Genomic DNA, 22,750 nt, shown 5'->3' on the forward strand with positions numbered 1-22,750 from the left:
AGTGTGGATACTTTTCAAAATATGATACCTTGTAAACGACTCACACCACTAACTTTCTAGTTTACTGTACTTTTAGTTTGTTAATGCCAATAGGCATTGTTCTATTGAAAAAAGTGTGTGTTTCCACGAAAATTATACTTTTCAAGTATTATTACTATCTGTTTATGAGCCCCAGAGTAACAATCCATTTTGTGAAAACGGCACATCGATAGCAGTTTCCATTTTCCCAATATTTGTGGTGGAAGTTTCAGCTGATTCACCCTGTATATGTTGCTTTTAACATGAAAATTTTTCAACTGAATATATTTCGGTGAAGAATGGGCTGTTTAAGAACCATACGTTTTAGTACCTTTCCATGTATGAAGAACATTTTCTAATCCACAAAACACTGAATTGACGAGGGATTGTGCATAAAAAAGTGCTCAATGCATTGTTAAATAGTCATTCTTTTTCAGGAACAGTCAGTGCTGATACATACAACTAAAGGCCTAGTTGTGAAATTTTTGAGTACATGTTACGCTCATGCAGTATGCACTGTCTGGGAGGGGTGCGGAGTAGAATATTAACGTGCATTCCATAGATAATGATCATATGGAAGTCAGCTCACTCTATTCGTCCATGAGACTCAGAAGATGTACTGTGTTCCTCAACTGCTGGTTAGTGTTTGGTACAGTTCCAAGATGTCACTGTTGTTGTTGTTGTTGTCTTCAGTCCTGAGACTGGTTTGATGCAGCTCTCCATGCTACTCTATCCTGTGCAAGCTGATTCATCTCCCAGTACCTACTGCAACCTACATCCTTCTGAATCTGCTTAGTGTACTCATCTCTCGGTCTCCCTCTACGATTTTTACCCTCCACACTGCCCTCCAACGCTAAATTGGTGATCCCTTGATGCCTCAAAACATGTCCTACCAACCGATCCCTTCTCGTAGTCAAGTTGTGCCACAAACTTCTCTTCTCCCCAATCCTATTCAATACCTCCTCATTAGCTACGTGATCTATCCACCTTATCTTCAGTATTCTCCTGTAGCACCACATTTCGAAAGCTTCTATTCTCTTCTTGTCCAAACTAGTTCTCGTCCATGTTTCACTTCCATACATAGCTACACTCCAAACAAATACTTTCAGAAATGACTTCCTGATACATAAATCTATATTCGATGTTAACAAATTTCTCTTCTTCAGAAACGCTTTCCTTCCCATTGCCAGTCTACATTTTATATCCTCTCCACTTCGACCATCATCAGTTATTTTACTTCCTAAATAGCAAAACTCCTTTACTACTTGAAGTGTCTTATTTCCTAATCTAATTCCCTCAGCATCACCCGATTTAATTTGAGTACATTCAATTATCCTCGTTTTGCTTTTGTTGATGTTCATCTTATATCCTCCTTTCAAGACACTGTCCATTCCGTTCAACTGCTCTTCCAAGTCCTTTGCCGTCTCTGACAGAATTACAATGTCATCGGCGAACCTCAAAGTTTTTACTTCGTCTCCATGAATTTTAATACCTACTCCAAATTTTTCTTTTGTTTCCTTTACTGCTTGCTCAATATACAGATTGAATAACATCGGGGAGAGGCAACAACCCTGTCTCACTCCTTTCCCAACGACTGCTTCCCTTTCATGCCCCTCGACTCTTATGACTGCCATCTGGTTTCTGTACAAATTGTAAATAGCCTTTCGCTCCCTGTATTTTACCCCTGCCACCTTTAGAATTTGAAAAAGAGTATTCCAGTCAACATTGTCAAAAGCTTTCTCTAAGTCTACAAATGCTAGAAACGTAGGTTTGTCTTTTCTTAATCTTTCTTCTAAGATAAGTCGTAAGGTCAGTATTGCCTCACGTGTTCCAACATTTCGACGGAATCCAAACTGATCCTCCCCGAGGTCCGCATCTACCAGTTTTTCCATTCGTCTGTAAAGAATTCGCGTTAGTATTTTGCAGCTGTGACTTATTAAACTGATAGTTCGGTAATTTTCGCATCTGTCAGCACCTGCCTTCTTATTGTCCTCAAGTACTTCACCCTTGTATAAACCTTCTATATACTCCTTCCACCTTTCTGCCTTCCCTTCTTTGCTTAGAACTGGGTTACCATCTGAGCTCTTGATATTCATACACGTGGTTCTCTTCTCTCCAAAGGTCTCTTTAATTTTCCTGTAGGCAGTATCTATCTTACCCCTAGTGAGATAAGCTTCTACATCCTTACATTTGTCCTCTAGCCATCCCTGTTTAGCCATTTTGCACTTCCTGTCGATCTCATTTTTGAGACGTTTGTATTCCTTTTTGCCTGCTTCATTTACTGCATTTTTATATTTTCTCCTTTCATCAATTAAATTCAATATTTCTTCTGTTACCCAAGGATTTCTAGCAGCCCTCAACCTTTTATCTACTTTATCCTCTGCTGCCTTCACTACTTCATCCCTCAGAGCTACCCATTGTTCTTCTACTGTATTTCTTTCCCCTATTCCTGTCAATTGTTCCCTTATGCTCTCCCTGAAACTCTGTACAACCTCTGGTTCTTTCAGTTTATCCAGGTCCCATCTCCTTAATTTCCCACATTTTTTCAGTTTCTTCAGTTTTAATCTACAGGTCATAACCAATAGATTGTGGTCCGAGTCCACATCTGCCCCTGGAAATGTCTTACAACTTAAAACCTGGTTCCTAAATCTCTGTCCTACCATTATATAATCTATTTGATACCTTTTAGTATCTCCAGGTAAGATGTCACTACATATGTAAAATCTGGAATATTGCACCAGATTTATGATTCTATTAAAGAGATTGTAGAAACCACTGTTCTAAAATTAAGGCATGGTTAAGGCCTTAGTACTGCGTCTGTGTAAGTGCTTGCTAAGTGAGTTCCTATGTTGAAATGCCTTACATGTCCCATATCCCAGCATGACCAAGACAGAGATTATGATGGTATTGTATTGAGTGAACAGTGGTGGAGATGGGAGTGCAATGAACTGGCTGCAGTTATGATGCTAAGGAGGTCCAGTGTGCAGATTTTGCAGTAAAATAGGATGTCGTACGGTTCTAAAATTAACCTCTCTTTTAGTGGGAAGTCATGTAAGTGGTCTGGGCTGATACCCAGATTCCAGTGAACGGTGGGTGTTTGCTCAATATTTCAAATTGCATAGACAACTGTCCACATTTCTAATTGCATGGCATGGCACTGCCAGTCTACACATGCTGGTAAAGCAGCTTCCTTTAGCAACGCTTGTGAACCATGGCAGTCAGGCACCACGTGACATCAAGTGGGTCACAGCAGTGATTCCAGGTGACACTGGCTCTAGGAACACAGACAGTCAGCCCGGCATGGGTAGCAGCAGCGACCTCAGCACTTCAACAAGACATGCAGCATTATGTGGCTGATGGCACCTGGTGGTGAACTTTGGGAGTATGGAAACAGGCTCTCCCCAATGTTGTGTCTGTTTAAATACATGCATAAGCCTTCGTATCCTACTTCTAGTGAAGTGTCTGCCCTCTAATGATGACTGGTAATGTTTAACAGCCACATAAATTGACAACAATTTCCAATCAATGACATTCCATTTCCTTTGTTGCGGCGAGAGGCTACATGAATAAAAAGTGAGCAGTTGCTGTCCGCCCTCCATCTTTTATTGCAGTTTTGCACCTATGGCATTTTGACGTGCGTCTACCACGATGTCCAATGGAGCGTTAATTGAGTGACGAGCCAGTCGTGCCACTCGTGCCGAACACCGCTTGATAGTGAGATATGCGGCTTCGCTAGCCGATATCCCGATATCCAAGGTACTATCTGATTGTTGCCTGTGTGTTTTCCTGTGAGCAATGTGGTGAATGGTTCCTGCTGCCTAGCCAACCCCAGAAGGCGTTGTTGATAGAAGTTTATCATACATAAAAATGTACACTCCTGGAAATTGAAATAAGAACACCGTGAATTCATTGTCCCAGGAAGGGGAAACTTTATTGAAACATTCCTGGGGTCAGATACATCACATGATCACACTGACAGAACCACAGGCACATAGACACAGGCAACAGAGCATGCACAATGTCGGCACTAGTACAGTGTATATCCACCTTTCGCAGCAATGCGGGCTGCTATTCTCCCATGGAGACGTTCGTAGAGATGCTGGATGTAGTCCTGTGGAACGGCTTGCCATGCCATTTCCACCTGGCGCCTCAGTTGGACCAGCGTTCGTGCTGGACGTGCAGACCGCGTGAGACGACGCTTCATCCAGTCCCAAACATGCTCAATGGGGGACAGATCCGGAGATCTTGCTGGCCAGGGTAGTTGACTTACACCTTCTAGAGCACGTTGGGTGGCACGGGATACACGCGGACGTGCATTGTCCTGTTGGAACAGCAAGTTCCCTTGCCGGTCTAGGAATGGTAGAACGATGGGTTCGATGACGGTTTGGATGTACCGTGCACTATTCAGTGTCCCCTCGACGATCACCAGAGGTGTACGGCCAGTGTAGGAGATCGCTCCTCACACCATGATGCCGGGTGTTGGCCCTGTGTGCCTCGGTCGTATGCAGTCCTGATTGTGGCGCTCACCTGCACGGCGCCAAACACGCATACGACCATCATTGGCACCCTCCATTCACGCCTGTCGCGACACCACTGGAGGCGGGCTGCACGATGTTGGGGCGTGAGCGGAAGACGGCCTAACGGTGTGCGGGACCGTAGCCCAGCTTCATGGAGACGGTTGCGAATGGTCCTCGCCGATACCCCAGGAGCAATAGTGTCTCTAATTTGCTGGGAAGTGGCGGTTCGGTCCCCTACGGCACTGTGTAGGATCCTACGGTCTTGGCGTGCATCCGTGCGTCGCTGCGGTCCAGTCCCAGGTCGACGGGCACGTGCACCTTCCGCCGACCACTGGCGACAACATCGATGTACTGTAGAGACCTCACGCCCCACGTGTTGAGCAATTCGGCGGTACGTCCACCCGGCCTCCCGCATGCCCACTATACGCCCTCGCTCAAAGTCCGTCAACTGCACATACGGTTCACGTCCACGCTGTCGCGGTATGCTACCAGTGTTAAAGACTGCGATAGGGGTCCGTATGCCACGGCAAACTGGCTGACACTGACGGCGGCGGTGCACAAATGCTGGGCAGCTAGCGCCATTCGACGGCCAACACCGCGGTTCCTGGTGTGTCCACTGTGCTGTGCGTGTGATCATTGCTTGTACAGCCCTCTAGCAGTGTCCGGAGCAAGTATGGTGGGTCTGACACACCGGTGTCAATGTGTTCTTTTTTCCATTTCCAGAAGTGTATATTAATCCTTGTACGTTGTTGATATGGTCACATTCTGTACTGCCTCAACCCATTCAAGCAGCAGCACCCGCCTGGCAGAAGAGACGACATATCTAAATAAGTGCACTTCTTATTTGTCAGATACACACTTATCCTGATTAACTACTATGCTAAATTATTACAGACACTGGGAAAGCTGATGCAAATGGGATATACGTTCTTCAGCTGTTGGTGAAAATACGTGAATGTCGTCAATGTAACACCAGAAAAATGGCAGACCCTGTAATATCTCATGCATAAAACTCTGCCATGTCTGCAGCATTCGTCAACCTGAAGGGCATAGATTTGTACTTAAAAAGCCTGGAAGGTGTTGTTACCGCGGTTTTTGGTATGTCGCCGCCATTATGGGAATTTGCAAATAGGACGATAGCACTGTTGCATTCTGTTATGCTTCGCAGTGGGTAACGATTGGATATTATCCGAATATTGAGTACTCTATAGTCCCTGCATAAGTGCCACGATCCATCTTTCTTTTACGCTATGTGTAAAGGAGATACCCGCAGGCTATCCACGCTGTCTACAATACCTGCTTTCAGGAGCTCTCCAAACCCATCCTGCACCACAAAGAATTTGTCCGGTGGTAGTTTTGTAGGACGAGCTACAATGAACAGGCCAGGTGTCACACAGATGTGTTGCTCACAGAGTGTCTGCATCTTCTCTTGGTAGTGAATTTGTGGGTGAGTGATAGGAAGCTTTGTATTATCCGGCTGAACTGCTTATGCTCAAGTGCTACAGTATCCATTCCCAACAACCGAATAACGTCCATTCTGTCGGACATCCTATTCTGTAGTGCATTCATTTCATTTTTAACCTGTTGAGGAGGCGTTTCTTCATATGCCTGGATGAATAACAGGTTCACTGGATCGATTCAGTGTAATGAACTGTCTACTGGCTAGATCTGGAACAGGCGAAAATCTGGCAACAAATTCTACATCTACATCTACATGTCTACTCTGCAATTCACATTTAAGTGCTTGGCAGAGGGTTCATCGAACCACAATCATACTATCTCTCTACTATTCCACTCCCGAACAGCGAGCGGGAAAAACGAACACCTAAACCTTTCTGTTCGAGCTCTGATTTCTCTTATTTTATTTTGATGATCATTCCTACCTATGTAGGTTGGGCTCAACAAAATATTTTCGCATTCGGAAGAGAAAGTTGGTGACTGAAATTTCGTAAAAAGCTCTCGCCGCGACGAAAAACGTCTATGCTGTAATGACTTCCATCCCAACTCGTGTATCATATCTGCCACACTCTCTCCTCTATAACGCGATAATACAAAACGAGCTGCCCTTCTTTGCACCCTCTCGATGTCCTCCGTCAATCCCACCTGGTAAGGATCCCACACTGCGCAGCAATATTCTAACAGAGGACGAACGAGTGTAGTGTAAGCTGTCTCTTTAGTGGACTTGTTGCATCTTCTAAGTGTCCATTGGCACTAAGTATGAGGTTACTGACATTTGTGACTACGAACGTCCATGCAGACTCGAATGAAAAATTCAAGTCCAGTGACTGTGTCCATTCTCCATAGGTTTCCATGGCCGACTCTTTTGCTGCCGTGAATCTATGTTGCGTCGGCATAATAGGTCTGACATATAGCCATTCCAGATAGATGCTCACCTAAAAGCGATAATCCACCAAAATATTCTTACCGGAGATGCGGTTGTATACAAATAATCTGTGTGACTTCTGCCCTGCTGTTCTCGCATCTTCATTTGGGGACGCAGAAGCTGTTGGTGGCGGATGTCAGCGACATATAACGTCCGCCCACGGCATTCGGGTAACCGCGGGTAGAAGTATAGTGACATGCGGCTTCCCCAAAACGACTGTGATAGGAGCACTACTGATCCATCGCTCTGCTTCTCGAGTACGTTTATAATGGCGTCATACCTTGCGCTGCTGTTCCCATAATTTTATATTCATGTGTGCACAACTGTTCCATCCTCCACTGTTCCACGGCTCCTCCGTTGGGTGTCCGCATAACTCGTTGACAGTTTGCGTAACTTCCTCGCCTCTTCCTGTACAACTTCCGAGCCTCTTCCTATAAATTATTACTCTTGTTTCCGATGACGGTGCTTCGGGAGACTATCACCAAGCTATTCCCTATACCGTCTGCTTTTTCCGTAACTTCTCACAGCGACAAACTTTGATGTGTTGCTACTGCTGCGCGAATGTTTACAGGCAGCTTCCGCAGCCGAAGCATGCGTAATGACTGGTCAGGCAACAAATCTGAGCCGGCCGGAGTGGGTGAGTGGTTCTAGGCGCTTCAGTCTGGAACCACGCGACCGCTACGGTCGCAGGTTCGAATCCTGCCTCGGGCATGGATGTATGTCATGTCCTTACGTTAGTAAGGTTTAAGTAGTTCTAAGTTCTAGGGGACTGATGACCTCAGCTGTTAAGGCCCATAGTGCTCAGAACTATTTGAACCATTTGAACAAATCTGACCACATGCCCCTTCATCTCCGCTCCGCATTTAGTGACGCCAGTGGACTGAGGATGACACGGCGGCCGGTCAGTACCGTTGGCCATCATGGCCTGTTCGAGTGGAGTTTAGTTTAGTTCATCGTTAAATGCCCTCTGAGTTCCGGTGATAATGTAAACCATTACCTAAGTGCCTCCTTTAATGCGAGGACCGATGACTTCGCAGTTTGGTCTCTTCCCCCCAAATCAACGAACCAACCTTTAATTCGATGTAGCAACATTGCGTCAAGACATTCTCTGTTCCCCCTATCACGGCGCCCTCTAAATGTCCTACCATGATGATGTACTTACTTTAGTTTGTAATTACGCTGTGTTGTTGAAAACTTCACTCAACACGTGTAAACTAAGTTGTCGGGAGCTTGACACGCCACAAACTATTCATCGAACTAGCATCTTCTTGCATCTTGATGAATGAAGTCGGCGCCTGTGCATTGCGAAGTATTTGAGGTTGAGGGTTGCTACGTATTGACTTCCGTCGCAGTTGTTTACGTGGTTGCGTCAGTCCATCACTCATTCTCTTGGGGAAAAGAAATAAGTTCTTCGTTTACGAAGAATAACGTCAGAATCGTCAATTTGATGGATACTTTCTTCCAGTACGATAATCCAGAATAACAAGACACGGTATAACCTAGTATGCTACTTTATTTGAGGCACTAGCAACAACTAAGCAACGACATAAACAACGCACTACTCTCACTTCTTTGGCTGCTACGTTGCGACGAAATACTAATGTTGCAACACACTCATCCGTGTCCATCCCCCACCCCCTCAGTCACGATTCGTTGACTGACAAGGTAACTTAAAAGTTGACTTTCTGCCTGGCAGCATACGTATTCGCGGGCAACGTGTGGTTCAGAAACAAGGAGGACTTCGAGCCGCCGACGCAGACCCGACGACTGAAGTTGTGCCGAAGTTACAATGCACTGGCCGTCCGCGAGTTTGACATCATGATCTGCCGCCACGAGCAACCGTGGAAGTTTGACAAGTACTTCGTGTCACCTGTGCAGATCTTCATGTTCACTGAGAGGTACGAAGTCCAAGGCGTTTCAATGAAAGTACAGCTTTTCTTTTTTGTTTTTAGGTCTCTTTCCCTAAATGGCAGTTTTACAAGTAACTTGATTATATATCGACTTTTGCGACTGCAATAAAAGCCGTATTTACATGTTACCCGTCCCGCTTTATTTTAAATCGTCTTAAATGGTCACTGTAACAATGTGGTTTTTCTTACAAACCTCTGAAGACATTAAACAGTTCTCGTGTTTTGATTTACTAGTGTTAAACAGTATTAAATTGTTAGTATTCTATTTTAGGAGCACACTGCACTTCGCTGAGATAGCGTATAGTTTCGTTTCCATGTTGTGTAGATTCACATACAACTGTTGCACAGTCTCGCGGTTCTAGGCGCTCAGTCCGGAACTGCGCGACTGCTACGGTCACAGGTCTGAATCCTGCCTCGGGCATGGAATGTATGATGTCCTTAGGTTGGTTAGGTTTAAGTAGTTCTAAGTTCTAGGGGACTGATGACCACAGATGTTAAGTCCCATAGTGCTCAGAGCCATTTTTTGAACTGTTGCACATTTTTTTTATGTTGGATGTGATTCCCTTTTGTTTTGTTTTTGTAGTTGTGAAAGTGCCTCCTGTTCCTCTGTGTGTGTGTTTATATTTTTCGTATGGTTTGTGTGTGTGTGTGTGTGTGTGTGTGTGTGTGTATGTGTGTGTGTGTGTGTGTGTGTGTGTGTGTGTGTGAAAGGGGGATGATGTGTTCTTAATGCAAGTGAAAAACCTTCTGGGTTGTTAGGCCGTGTTGTATTTCTACTAAACAATTGACGTTTCGGCTCCTCTGCCGAGTTCATCTTCAGTGTCTTGTGGTGTCCACTGTAGACTGAACACTTGTCAGATACTAGTGTTGCGTTCTATTACAGAGGGAATCTTCCCCGCTCTTGTGCTGGAGAAGTGGGCTACTGGGTAAAATTCTTGTGGCTACCACTGGTGAGCCATCGTCACTGCGTAGTAACAGAACTATTCTCATGCTAAAGTCGAAGAATGTGATTATGCAGGAGAAGAGTTATTGGTTACAATTCTTCCTACTGCTATTTGTGGACCAGTGGTGAATCATGGACCCAGGTTCTGGGGAATCCAGGAAACATAGTGGAAATTCCCATTTCCTTCCCTGTTAATGTACGCATACCTAGCCTTCCTAACGACCACCATCACTACTATTATTACTACTAAGACGACGGCAGTTACCACTACTAATGCTACTGCTAATACGAATTGTACATACCATACGTCTCGGTTTTCAAGTACTCGCGTACTCGTTTTTCAATTGAGGTGAGGGCAAGAGCAAAGAGCTAATACGCGATCCTGGGCCATACTGTTCCTCAAATATGTTTTTACGTGTTTCAGACAGCAAAATCTGCTTTGAGCTGAAGAACTTATTGCAAGCATGATAAAAATAAGACAAAATATTTTGAAAGCTCCTGGAAGGATTTGAGCCGCTTCATTCTCAGTCATTCGTGTTTTATTACGTCTCCCAAACTGCCAGAGTGAAATGTTTATTTGAACTGGGAAGAAAATACGGTCTCCAGTTCCACACGCAAATGCGAGGGCCTGAAGGACGTACCATACGTTTGCAGCAGTGACTCCACACCGTCTACCGGGAAATACTGAGCATAATTGGAGAAAAGAGTAGCATTACCTAAGTAAGAGCAATTTATCACAATAGAATTTTTTTCCAGTTGTGTTACAATATTACCCAATACCTGTTTATATTTTGACAGCAAAGGTTTGCCAATATATTCATCCATCTTTTCAGCTCTGTTCCAATTGTGAATTAGTCAAGCATTACATGGATTACAAAGTCGATCAATTTATCTTCATTTCCTTAAGTTTTTCGTGTGAGCTGCATTCTGAGACAGCATTGTTGCAAAACTGTGCATCATTGGTTTTTTTTCCTGAAGTATGTTGAAAAGCAGTTCAGTCTTTAAAAATATTATTTTAAAAACAGAAAAATAAAAGCAAATTAAAAGTCTAGGAGGGCATTATTGAAACCACAGACTTCTCTTGTAGTTGTTGCACTGGAGACTGGACTGTCAATTGTTTCATTTAAGAACATCAGTTACTTCCGGAGAATGACAGTGTAGCACTGGTGTTACTATTCCATCTCGTTTCATTGTTGGAAGGAATGCGTTAACCAACAGTACTGTCCAGAATTGCTGACTGGTTGGAAGACCGGTGGAAGAAAGCAGGAATACCCTGAAGCGAGAAGAAAGAAAACCTTACTGGTTTTCTACAAGAACAGCTCTGCTGCAAGATTAAATTGAAACGATGTGCTTAGCAGCGAGTAAAAGCAGCTTGGTAGATAACTCCACAGACCTTACATTGGAGGTCATTTAATTCTTCAGCCAGAACAAAAGCAGCATCATACATTTGGACCACTAATTTGTTCTTCGTATTATCATTATTATTCAAGTATGGACTATTAAGACCACGCGAAGTACAATCCATCAATGTCACTTTTGGTGGTTGGCTTTCCTTTCTGTCCAAATTTGTTTCATCCTTTCAGAATAAAGTCTATTTCTTTCATCAGATCACGGTGTTCCAGTCCGTTTTTTAATTTCCCTCTGACCAACTTTTCAAGCAAATTTTCTTTTGCCTGAACGTTTTCAATCTCTAACTTCTGCCTGAGTTATATCGGCTACTTTAAGATCCTCCTTAATCGGAGCAATCCATTTAATTGGCCCAGTTTTAGCCTTACTTCTGTTTTCGCAGAATTCTACTACTTGTGGGTACCATTGTTTTAATGTGCCCGTAAAATTTACGTCTTCGTTTTCTCTGTCACCTTGTACGTCTGTCTATTCTTCTATTTTCTTATTACTTCTCAGCCTATAAGATTCTCCGTCAGTAATTTTGGGACCTAATACTTTCCTAATAATGTTTCTTTCTTTCTTTTGAATCTCTTCAATATCCCTCTTTCTATTTAAAATTAAAGCTTCTGCTCCATAAAGACATTCAGGTTTGATTACAGTGCTGTAATGCCTAAGTTTATTGAATTTACAAAGTAATTTTTTACTATAAATATTTTGTGTTAATCTGAATGCCATTGCCATTTTTTGACAGTGATCTTCGTTTGCAGCTTTTTCCATACCGTTTTGTTGTATGATTTACCCCAAGTATTTGAAACACTTTTCATTTTTCCATATATTGTGTGCAAAAACTTTGGTGCTTGTTTGTTGCGTGTTATATATTCCGTTTCTTCGAATGATATTTGTAGTCCTACTTTTCCCGCAACTTCTTTAAGAATTTCAATTTGTTTTTGAGCTGTGGTAATGTCCCTAATTAAAATTTCCTGAACATCTGCAAAGAAGAGGCAATCTATTCTAATATTGCTTTTGTTTAACCTGAGGGATTGATCTATATTTTGGTTCGTATTTTGCTCTCGCCATTCTGTAATGTGTAGAGACCATCTCCCTGTCTAACATCAGTCCTTACATCAAATGGCTCATAAATTTCGTCCATGAATTTAACTATAGAACTAGTGTCAGTTAACGTTTCCTAAATCAGTGTTAGGGTTTGAAAAGCGATTTGACCAACTGAGTCATATACCTTTTCAAAATATATAAATGTACACACAGTATCGTTACCAGAAATTCTTAAGTGCCAAGGATTAGTTCTAAATTAAGAATTTGGTCTAAAGCCTGCTTGGTATTCGCCAATTTTCGGTTCTAGCTGTTCTTGGGCTCGACCTAATAAACAGTGCGAAAGAATTTTGTATATGTCCGCGACAAGAGAGATTCCTCGGTAATTACGTATTAACATCAGTTCTGTCCCCTTTTTTTGTGCAACAGATGAATTAGGGCAGTTTTCTAGCCCTCAGGCATTTTCTCAGTTTGCCAGATGTGTCTTATTATTGAGTGATATCTTTTATAGTGTTAGAGCCAGCTTATTTTAGTAGTTCTGTAATCATACCATCTTCTACGGATGCTTTATTGTTTTTAAGTCTCTTAATTTGTGAGCAGGACGTATGAGAGAGGCGAAATTCCCTCAGACTTCAAGAAGAATATAATAATTCCAATCCCAAAGAAATCATGTGTTGACAGATGTGAAAATTAACGAACTATCAGTTTAATAAGTCACAGCTGCAAAATATTAACGCGAATTCCTTACCGACGAATGGAAAAACTGGTAGAAGCCGACCTCGCGGAAGATCAGATTGGATTCCGTAGAAATGTTGGAACACGTGGCAATACTGATCCTACGACTTATCTTAGAAGAAAGATTAAGGAAAGGCAAACCTACGTTTCTAGCATTTGTGGGCTTAGAGAAAGCTTTTGACAATGTTGATTGGAATACTCTCTTTCAAATTCTGAAGGTGGTAGGGGTAAAATACAGGGAGCGAAAGGCTATTTACAATTTGTGCAGAAACCAGATGGCAGTTATAAGAGTCGAGGGACATGAAAGGGAAAGAGTGGTTGGGAAGGGAGTGAGACAGGGTTGCAGCCTCTCCCCGATGCTATTCAATCTGTGTATAGAGCAAGCAGTAAAGTAAACGAAAGAAAAGTTCGGAGTAGGTAGTAAAATCCATGGAGAAGAAATAAAAACTTTGAGTTTCGCCGATGACATTGTAACTGTGTCAGAAACAGCAAAGGACTTGGAAGAGCAGTTGAACGGAATGGACAGTGTCTTGAAGTCGAATTAAGTCGGATGATGCTGAGGGAATTAGATTAGGAAATGAGACACTTAAAGTGGTAAATGAGTTTTGCTATTTGGGGAGCAAAATAACTGATGACGGTCGAAGTAGAGGGGATATAAAATGTAGACTGGCAATGGCAAGGAAAGCGTTTCTGAAGAAGAGAAATTTGTTAACATCGAGTATAAGTGTTAGGAATCGTTTCTGAAAGTATTTGTGTGGAGTGTAGCCATGTATGGAAATGAAATGTGGATGATAAATAGTTTGGACAAGAAGAGAATAGAAGCTTTCGAGATGTGGTGCTACAGAAGAATGCTGAAGATTAGATGGGTAGATCACATAACTAATGAGGAGGTATTGAATAGAACTGGGGAGAAGAGGAGTTTGTGGCACAACTTGACAGTTGGTAGGACATATTATGAGGCATCAAGGGATCGCCAATTTAGTTCAAATGGTTCAAATGGCTCTGAGCACTATGGGACTCAACTGCTGTGGTCATTAGTCCCCTAGAACTTAGAACTACTTAAACCTAACTAACCTAAGGACATCACACACATCCATGCCCGAGGCAGGATTCGAACCTGCGACCGTAGCAGTCGCACGGTTCCGGACTGCGCGCCTAGAACCGCGAGACCACCGCGGCCGGCGCCAATTTAGTACTGGAGGGCAGCGTGGAGGGTAAAAATCGTAGAGGGAGACCAAGAGATGAATACACTAAGCAGATTAAGAAGGATGTAGGCTGCAGTAAGTACTGGGAGATAAAGAATCTTGCACAGGATAGAGTAGCATGGGTAGCTGAAGCAAGCCAGTCTCATGACTGAAGACCACAACAACAACAATTTGTTTAACTGTTTCGATTTCGTCAGGTTCTTTAGAGTTAAGGCTCGTGTTATTAGTTTTTGTGGTTGGAATTTATTCGTTGGTTCTGGACAGTTTTATTGTTTTTGAAAATAATTAGAAAGTACCTTACGTTTTTCCTGGTTTTTAAGAGCCAAACGACATTTTCATTTTTAGGCAAAGATTTTGAGGTTTTGTTTTGAACGTTTATAAAAGGTTCTTGTATTGTTCTTTTGAAAGTCTTTTTCGATTTCTAAAAGTTGGGCATTTTCGTAGTTTCTTTTAGTCTGTCGGATCAAATTAGATGCTCCTTCTCTTATAGTTAGAAAGGAGTTGCATGTATTTTCAGTTTTCTCACTATTCCAATTTTGTGTGCCTCATGTCTACACTTAACTGCTGTTTCACAATCCGCTTTACACCAAGTGTGTTTCTGTTTCTTTCGAAGCGGAATTAAATTTTGTGCTGTTGTGATGAACTTTTCTCTTTGACTTCGCCAACTGTTGGATTGCATTTTGTCTAGTTCGCTTGTTAGAGTTGGGGTTATTTTAGCAGTGTCAAATTTTAGGATAAAACTTTTTGTTTTGAAGAGTTTTTGAGGTTGAAGTTTTACTTTTATTCGCATTAAATAATGGTCAGAATGTATATTAGCCCCTTTCCTAACTTGGGCATTTAAAACTTCTTTGTAGTTAGGGTATCTATATGATCTATTTGAAATTTGCCAATAAAAGTATTGGGTGATTGCCAAGGCTTTTTTTTTGTTTGTTTAGAAGTGCTCTTTTGAATATGTATTAACATGATTTTAAGGTTAAAATTTTTGCACGTTTCAACAAGTCTGTGGCCATTTTGGTTTGTCCATTTACGTGCAGGAAATCCACCCACCGTTTTACCTAATTGAGCATTAAAATCACCCATTAATAATTTTAAAGTGGTTTGAGGGATTTCCAAGATGATGCTTCTAATGTTTCCCAAGTTTCATTAACTTATTCAGTTTTTTAGTTATCCTCATTAACTGGCATAAGGGCATTAATTAAACTGTATGCCTTATTTGCGCTTTTTAGAGAAACTGTCATTAGTCTAGTGTTAATGGATTTTACCTCCGTTATTGGATTTAAAATACTTTTGGAGACTTCAAAAGCAACTCCCAAATGTGGTGTATTATTAAGTATCCTTTTATCAGTTTTACTTTTTAAAAGACGATAATTACGAAATCCATAGTGTTATTGTTGGTCATTTGTGTTTTTTGAAGCGCCAAAATTTGAATCCTTTGTGCTTTTGTGTATCTCTCAATTTATGAAATTTGCCTGATTGCAAAAGTGTTTGTTAAGTATTGCAAAAAATGTATTTGTTTTGGTTTTAAGCTGGTTAGATAACTCCGACTTCCTCTGCTGAATCACACTGTATTTTAACTTGGCCGAAAGACCAGTTTCGCCATTAGTACTGGCGGTGGATTGGCGACCTAGTGTAATATCGTGATTATCAAAACGATCCATGATGATTGTACCTGGAATCAGGTGAGGTTGAGTAGACTCATTGAGTGAATTCAGAGTGTTAAGATTGAAAGGATTAGTTCCAGAATATAAATTTCAGCCGCACCATTGATGAACAGACACTACCCACTTTTCCGCTTGCTACAATACAGACGCAACTAGTGGATTTGCTTTTATTTTGCCTTGGACGGGACTGCTTATTCTGTATTCGCACTGCCCACCATATCTGGTGGAACGTTCACTATCCACCACCTGTGACCCATCCAATACCCTAGGCAAGGTCGGCTTCTTAGGCTTTTAGTTACAAAGTTTTGAAGCCTTCTAAAACACTGCACTCAGAACAGCGAATAAAATAGCACCAGTTATAGCTTGACTAACATCACGAAAACCAAGAAAATGTTCTTGAATTTCACTGTTGCATTCCGCCAGCCTCACAACAGAATATAGTGACTAGTCCAAAATGATTGTTGCTTCGTCTACAGTGCAGGCATAAAATGAGGTTGTATTGAAACTTGAATAAATGCATTCAGAAATGGGCTCATTTATACGTTCAATCAGTTTATTTGCTTATTTTTTTTAAAATCCCAGATATCGCCCATTTTCTTCCAGTGTACTTTCAAATCTTCGTTACTGCTAGTCACATGGCTCTGGAATTTCTGGGACTCAGGAAATTTTCTGTCTCATATGACCTCTGAAAGCTCGCTCCTGCTTACACAAAAGACTTGTACGTCAGTCAGAATTTTCATGAACTCCTGTTAACTTTCACCTCATTGTTGCGTCTGATTGTCATTGTTTTCTGATGTTCATTAAGTAGCTCTAAAATACTAAACATCTTTTTGGATAATTCTTTAACTGAAATAAAATTACTTAGATAATCTTTAGAAGATTAGCTAAGCCTCTAGACAGATTCTTCAGATTGTCGAAACCCTCAGCAGACCTCAAGGTTTTTCTCGTGTTTAAGAGCCAACATCGTCAGCAGAATAATTTGTCTTAGGGCTAGCACATAACCACTTGTGCTGCTTGTGCCATGAAGTTTGGAATGCACATTTTCTGAACTTATCTTTCTAAGGAAGCTGTAATGCCTGTGTTGGACGTCCTTTTCTTCAAAATTTCATGTCGTTCAGCGAAAGCTCTTCAAGGAAGTAGTGATGTCCTCACTCAAATGCGTTACATCAGTACTTTTACAAGGTTGAGCTTCATCCATGTTCGCTGCACGTGGGACAATTAATGTAAACCAAGAGAGGCGGCACTTTGGCAACTGGCCATCCGTAGCACAGAGGCGCATGGCAGCACCGTTAAGGCAGCCTGCACCTCCTCCCTTGTTTCCAGCAGTGACATAATGGTTACTATGACAACCGAACTTGTGCATGTGGCCGCCTCACTACATGCTTCACACCTCCGTCTGCTTTCTTTTAGGTCTACGATTTCGCACTTTCGTCTTGCTTCTAGTGTTGGTGGTTTAGAAGAAATAACACAAGTTAATGTCCTTCAAACTCGCTGACAAAATTGCATAGAGGTTTATTGCAAAAATAATTATTGCTAATACTGCTACTAGTAGTACCACTACTTATACAATAGAAAAGCGAGAGATCCAGCATCCCATGCCTCCTCCGTTCAGCCACAATAATGCTGGGGCATTATCATTGGCTAGAAACGAAATGGGAGGCGAAAAAGAGGGGCAATGTTTATCCAAAATATTATTGTTCACAGAGGTGGCTCCGAGTGAGTTATTTGCATTGTTCACAAGCCGCAGCCACGTATTCACATCCTTGATAGGGGGGTGCCATGATGCCAGAAGCCTGTAAGCCGTCCTCTCTACTGATGTTAAATGCATTCTTAGAAATTTCAATCGCTTCTTGGACTTTTGTTCTATATATGTTGATTTCCTTAGCCAGTACACATGTTTTTGCATTCGACATCAAGGCTACAGTTCTCATGTTGTTCCACTGCTGCTGATTTCATACTTCGTTAAAACGTTCTTTAACATACCTGCTCCTTTCTCCCACATTCACTTTGCTGCAGCCACACATAATTTCATAAAAGCCCATAGTGTGGAGGCAATCAGTTGCATCCTTTTATACCATCCTCAGAAGACAGGAGAACCTGCACAGAGGAAGAGGTAAATTGCTTAGTAATCTGGCTTTTCTCTCTCAGTGTTACGATACTGATGTTATCCACAAGTTCGCCAGAATCAGTCACCATATGCAGACAACGAAAGCCAGGGATATCTACCAAAGGATGAGCAAAGCAGCTCCATTATAATCTCTTTTCATTTTTCACTCCAGATGTTATCCCATTTCCAATATTGGTATTGAGGGAGATATTTAAAAATGAGTTCTTGTATATAAGATTTTATAGCATGTTGGATTCAAAAATCGATTTGGTAGCGGAAAGGAAAGCTGCAGCATCGTGTGAGAGGTTTAATAACACGATGAGACATTTTATTCATAACTTTGATTATCAGATTTGAATTGTTAAGGCACAATGATGAGCATTAACCTCTAACAGATATGAGATAAAATGAGGAAGATAAATGGAATAACAAATGGCCAGAGCATTTTTTTATGTAGATAAATTAAAGTAAGAAAATCTTTATGACTCCTTCTCAGGAATTATGGTACCATATATGGGCAAATTATAAAGGCCATTGGAAGTGTGTAATGAAAAGTGATATTTACTGCAGGTAGGAACTAACTATTGTCTTCAGTTTTATGATATAAACTTATCGTAATTATCTGTTTTCTAGATTTTATTAACTGTAGCAGCTTATACATTCCTTATTGTTAATTTTGAGATCATATTACTTATTGCTAATTTTGAGAACACAATATTATTTCTACATTTGTTGAATTCCTGAACACCATTACTCTGTAGGATACGATTTTTCATTATTATTAGATAAATTTCATATTATCCATGGCATATTTCATGACTAATGTTTGTCATCATGAATCCAAGTTTCAATATTTAAAATTGGAGCACAGAAAAAATAAAAAAATGAAAGTATTATGAAGTCTGATGTCTCGTATGTTTCAAAAACACTTTATCTTGAGATGTTCTTGTGAACATCTCATGATAAAATGGAGGGAGGGGAGGGGGGAGGCACATGCGGAGATATTGCTAATTACGAGAGATAACTCTTTTCCTTTTCCTATTTCTTTCCTTCTGCTTCATTTACTCTGTGCATGTACCTTTGGTGGTTTACAATGCTTTTTTTGTCTTGTTCTGTAATATGAAGCGTTACTATGATTTGCTTTATTTGTTTATTTGTATTGCTATATGAATCTACTTTTAAATGAGTATGCAAAAGTTTCAGTGCATGTTACATTTTCTCTGTAATGCTTATGTGCAATGCGTTGTGTAAAAACTCACCACGTTTACATGCGTCACATCTTCCGAATGGCGAATACCGGATTTCGGAAACCGTTTTTCGCTATCCTGTTTACATGTTAAATTCTGAAGCTGATCTGCTAGCCGAGTTACTTATAGCGCTTGGGAAACAGCTGTTAAAGTTTATGATGCAGTCAGTGCAACTACTATTTCTCTTCAATTGGTCGATATGTAAACATCTTCAGTCTAATATTTCACTACAAAAAAAGTCACTTGGTCCATATTAGCTGAAAATGTTTGACAACAAGCCGAAACCTGACGGTCCAAAAACGTTTCAAAACCGGTAAATCGATTTCGGAGTCGGAAAACGGGCAACTACAAGTGGATTTCCAGAATCGATTATGAAGTGTTTAAATGACCGTCCAGAAGCGGTATTGGGAAATACGTTTAAGAAATCCGGTTTTGGGAGCCTCATGTAAACGTGGTGAATGTACTTTGTATCGTAGGGTACGAGAGGTTTGCGCTTTGTATTCGCGCTAGACGAAAGCACACGAAAACTGAAGGCCGCGTTCTTATTATTCGGTCACGCTATTAACTAAATTTCGACCTGGACGTTATAATACAAAATCTTAGACTGTGAATACCGTGAGTATACAGATAAGCTGCAACGCCAAACTCTCTTACCTTAAAGACTCGAAACATTTCGTGTAATTTTGAAAAAAATTCTTTTTTTCCTATGACAAACTCTTCTTTATACACTCCTGGAAATTGAAATAAGAACACTGTGAATTCATTGTCCCAGGAAGGGGAAACTTTATTGACACATTCCTGGGGTCAGATACATCATATGATCACACTGACAGAACCACAGGCACATAGACACAGGCAACAGAGCATGCACAATGTCGGCACTAGTACAGTGTATATCCACCTTTCGCAGCAATGCAGGCTGCTATTCTCCCATGGAGACGACCGTAGAGATGCTGGATGTAGTCCTGTGGAACGGCTTGCCATGCCATTTCCACCTGGCGCCTCAGTTGGACCAGCGTTCGTGCTGGACGTGCAGACCGCGTGAGACGACGCTTCATCCAGTCCCAAACATGCTCAATGGGGGCAGATCCGGAGATCTTGCTGGCCAGGGTAGTTGACTTACACCTTCTAGAGCACATTGGGTGGCACGGGATACATGCGGACGTGCATTGTCCTGTTAGAACAGCAAGTTCCCTTGCCGGTCTAGGAATGGTAGAACGATGGGTTCGATGACGGTTTGGATGTACCGTGCACTATTCAGTGTCCCCTCGACGATCACCAGAGGTGTACGGCCAGTGTAGAAGATCGCTCCTCACACCATGATGCCGGGTGTTGGCCCTGTGTGCCTCGGTCGTATGCAGTCCTGATTGTGGCGCTCACCTGCACGGCGCCAAACACGCATACGACCATCATTGGCACCAAGGCAGAAGCGACTCTCATCGGTGAAGACGACACGTCTCCATTCGTCCCTCCATTCACGCCTGTCGCGACACCACTGGAGGCGGGCTGCACGATGTTGGGGCGTGAGCGGAAGACGGCCTAACGGTGTGCGGGACCGTAGCCCAGCTTCATGGAGACGGCTGCGAATGGTCCTCGCCGATACCCCAGGAGCAACAGTGTCCCTAATTTGCTGGGAAGTGGCGGTGCGGTCCCCTACGGCACTGCGTAGGATCCTACGGTCTTGGCGTGCATCCGTGCGTCGCTAGGGTCCGGTCCCAGTTCGACGGGCACGTACACCTTCCGCCGACCACAGGCGACAACATCGATGCACTGTGGAGACCTCACGCCCCACGTGTTGAACAATTCGGCGGTCTGTCCACCCGGCCTCCCGCATGCCCACTATACGCCCTCGCTCAAAGTCCGTCAACTGCACATACGGTTCACGTCCACGCTGTCGCGGCATGCTACCAGTGTTAAAGACTGCGATGAAGCTCCGTATGCCACGGCAAACTGGCTGACACTGACGGCGGCGGTGCACAAATGCTGCGCAGCTAGCGCCATTCGACGGCCAACACCGCAGTTCCTGGTGTGTCCGCTGTGCCGTGCGTGTGATCATTGCTTGTAAAGCCCTCTCGCAGTGTCCGGAGCAAGTATGGTGGGTCTGACACACCGGTGTCAATGTGTTCTTTTTTCCATTTCCAGGAGTGTATTTGCTTTCTACAAAAAGTAATGTAATTTCAGGGAAATGTAGTACAGTCTGAGTTGACACTGTTCACCTACCAAAACTGTAGTTATTGCTATTTGCTATCTCTACCTTTCTTCTTTATTTTATTGTAGCACTTATTGGCTATGGTTTTACGTATTATTTTGGAGGGACATCTTTTCATGCATATGTCTAGTGTTTTTATTGGGTGCATTTACATTTAATTTGCGCTAAGTGTTATCCCTTGTAAGTTGCGGTGTCAGCCATTATAATCCGATCGCCGACCAATCATAGCCAAGCTGCTCTTTCACTACTGGTGCAAAGCACGTTATCGGTGGGAACTTAGAATCGGACAGCTGTGAACTAGGTAAACTGTGTTTGCAGTCAATAAGAAGTCATATTACGGCATTCTCATTGCCAATTGCGAGTTATTTGCGTCTTACAGTTATAATTTAAAAAAAAAATACTGTCATTTATTTAATTATTTACGAGAGTTTTCGTGTTATATATTCGTTTTTTCTTTGTTGCTAAACTCTGATATGGTTACTTTCGTTAATTTGAGAAGTAAAACGGGTTCCTTTTGAGTTTAAGTAATCGAATTTCACCGTCAAAATTACGCGAAGTAGATCAATGAGAAACGTTTTTTCATATGTGGTTCAGTTCGTGACAGGACTATGTAACCGCATGGTATGGCTTAGTTTCGTTATACTACGGAGTCATTTTCTTCACTAGACTGTAATTTCTCTCAATCGTGTCCTGTCCGAACTCTTTCATTTGTCTCTGAGGGCTCTTTCTAACACTACTACACTGAACACACTATCAGGTGCATGGTCAGACACAGCCACAGCGTGTTACAGACGGCGCCAAGAGACGTTGGGTGACATAACGTTTGAGATATTTATGGTATTCAGCAGTTAAGTAGTGTGCAATGATGAGAGCAGAACAATTCCTCTGGCTTTTTATTCAGTATAGTTTATCGAAGTTATAGCTTGTGCATAACACACAAGTCATCAACGATATTCTACCACTAATTAATGATGGCACGTGTAAGTTGATGTACCCCTTTCCCCTCATTTAGTCAGCTGTAGTACCTCTTCCTTAATACCCTATGATAAAATACCATTTCTGCAGTTGCAGTTAAGTATTTTTATACTGAAAATCTCATTCACAGGCCCAAATTTTAATATTTTCTATCTTTTTAATCGATTAGGGAAAACAAGATTGAGCAAACATCTGACACTATTTGGGCAAGCACTTCTATGTTCTCAAACTATAGACTGTGCTCTTCCATACTTGATATTAATATTAGCAATGCTGTTGGATATTTTTTTTTCTTTTCCTATTGTATTTTCAATTTATGTGCGCAGTATTCGGTAATATTTAAGACCAAAAGAATGAAATGCATGGAAAAGACCTAGAGTAGGTCAATGGCAATCTGATTTGAA

The 22,750-nt window shown here is 42.0% G+C and overlaps 1 protein-coding gene across 1 annotated transcript in view; it reads left to right on the forward strand.

The window, feature by feature from the left end:
* The window catches only part of LOC126267802 (uncharacterized), a 160,641-nt gene that overhangs the window by 40,590 nt on the left and 97,301 nt on the right, over window positions 1–22,750 (forward strand). The window contains exon 2 of the mRNA XM_049973107.1: window positions 8,615–8,816. Within this exon, the coding sequence (XP_049829064.1) occupies window positions 8,615–8,816 (202 nt within the window). The remainder of the gene's footprint in view (window positions 1–8,614; window positions 8,817–22,750) is intronic.

This window comes from Schistocerca gregaria, chromosome 4, assembly GCF_023897955.1.
Source record: "Schistocerca gregaria isolate iqSchGreg1 chromosome 4, iqSchGreg1.2, whole genome shotgun sequence".
Taxonomy (NCBI): Eukaryota; Metazoa; Arthropoda; class Insecta; order Orthoptera; family Acrididae; genus Schistocerca; species Schistocerca gregaria.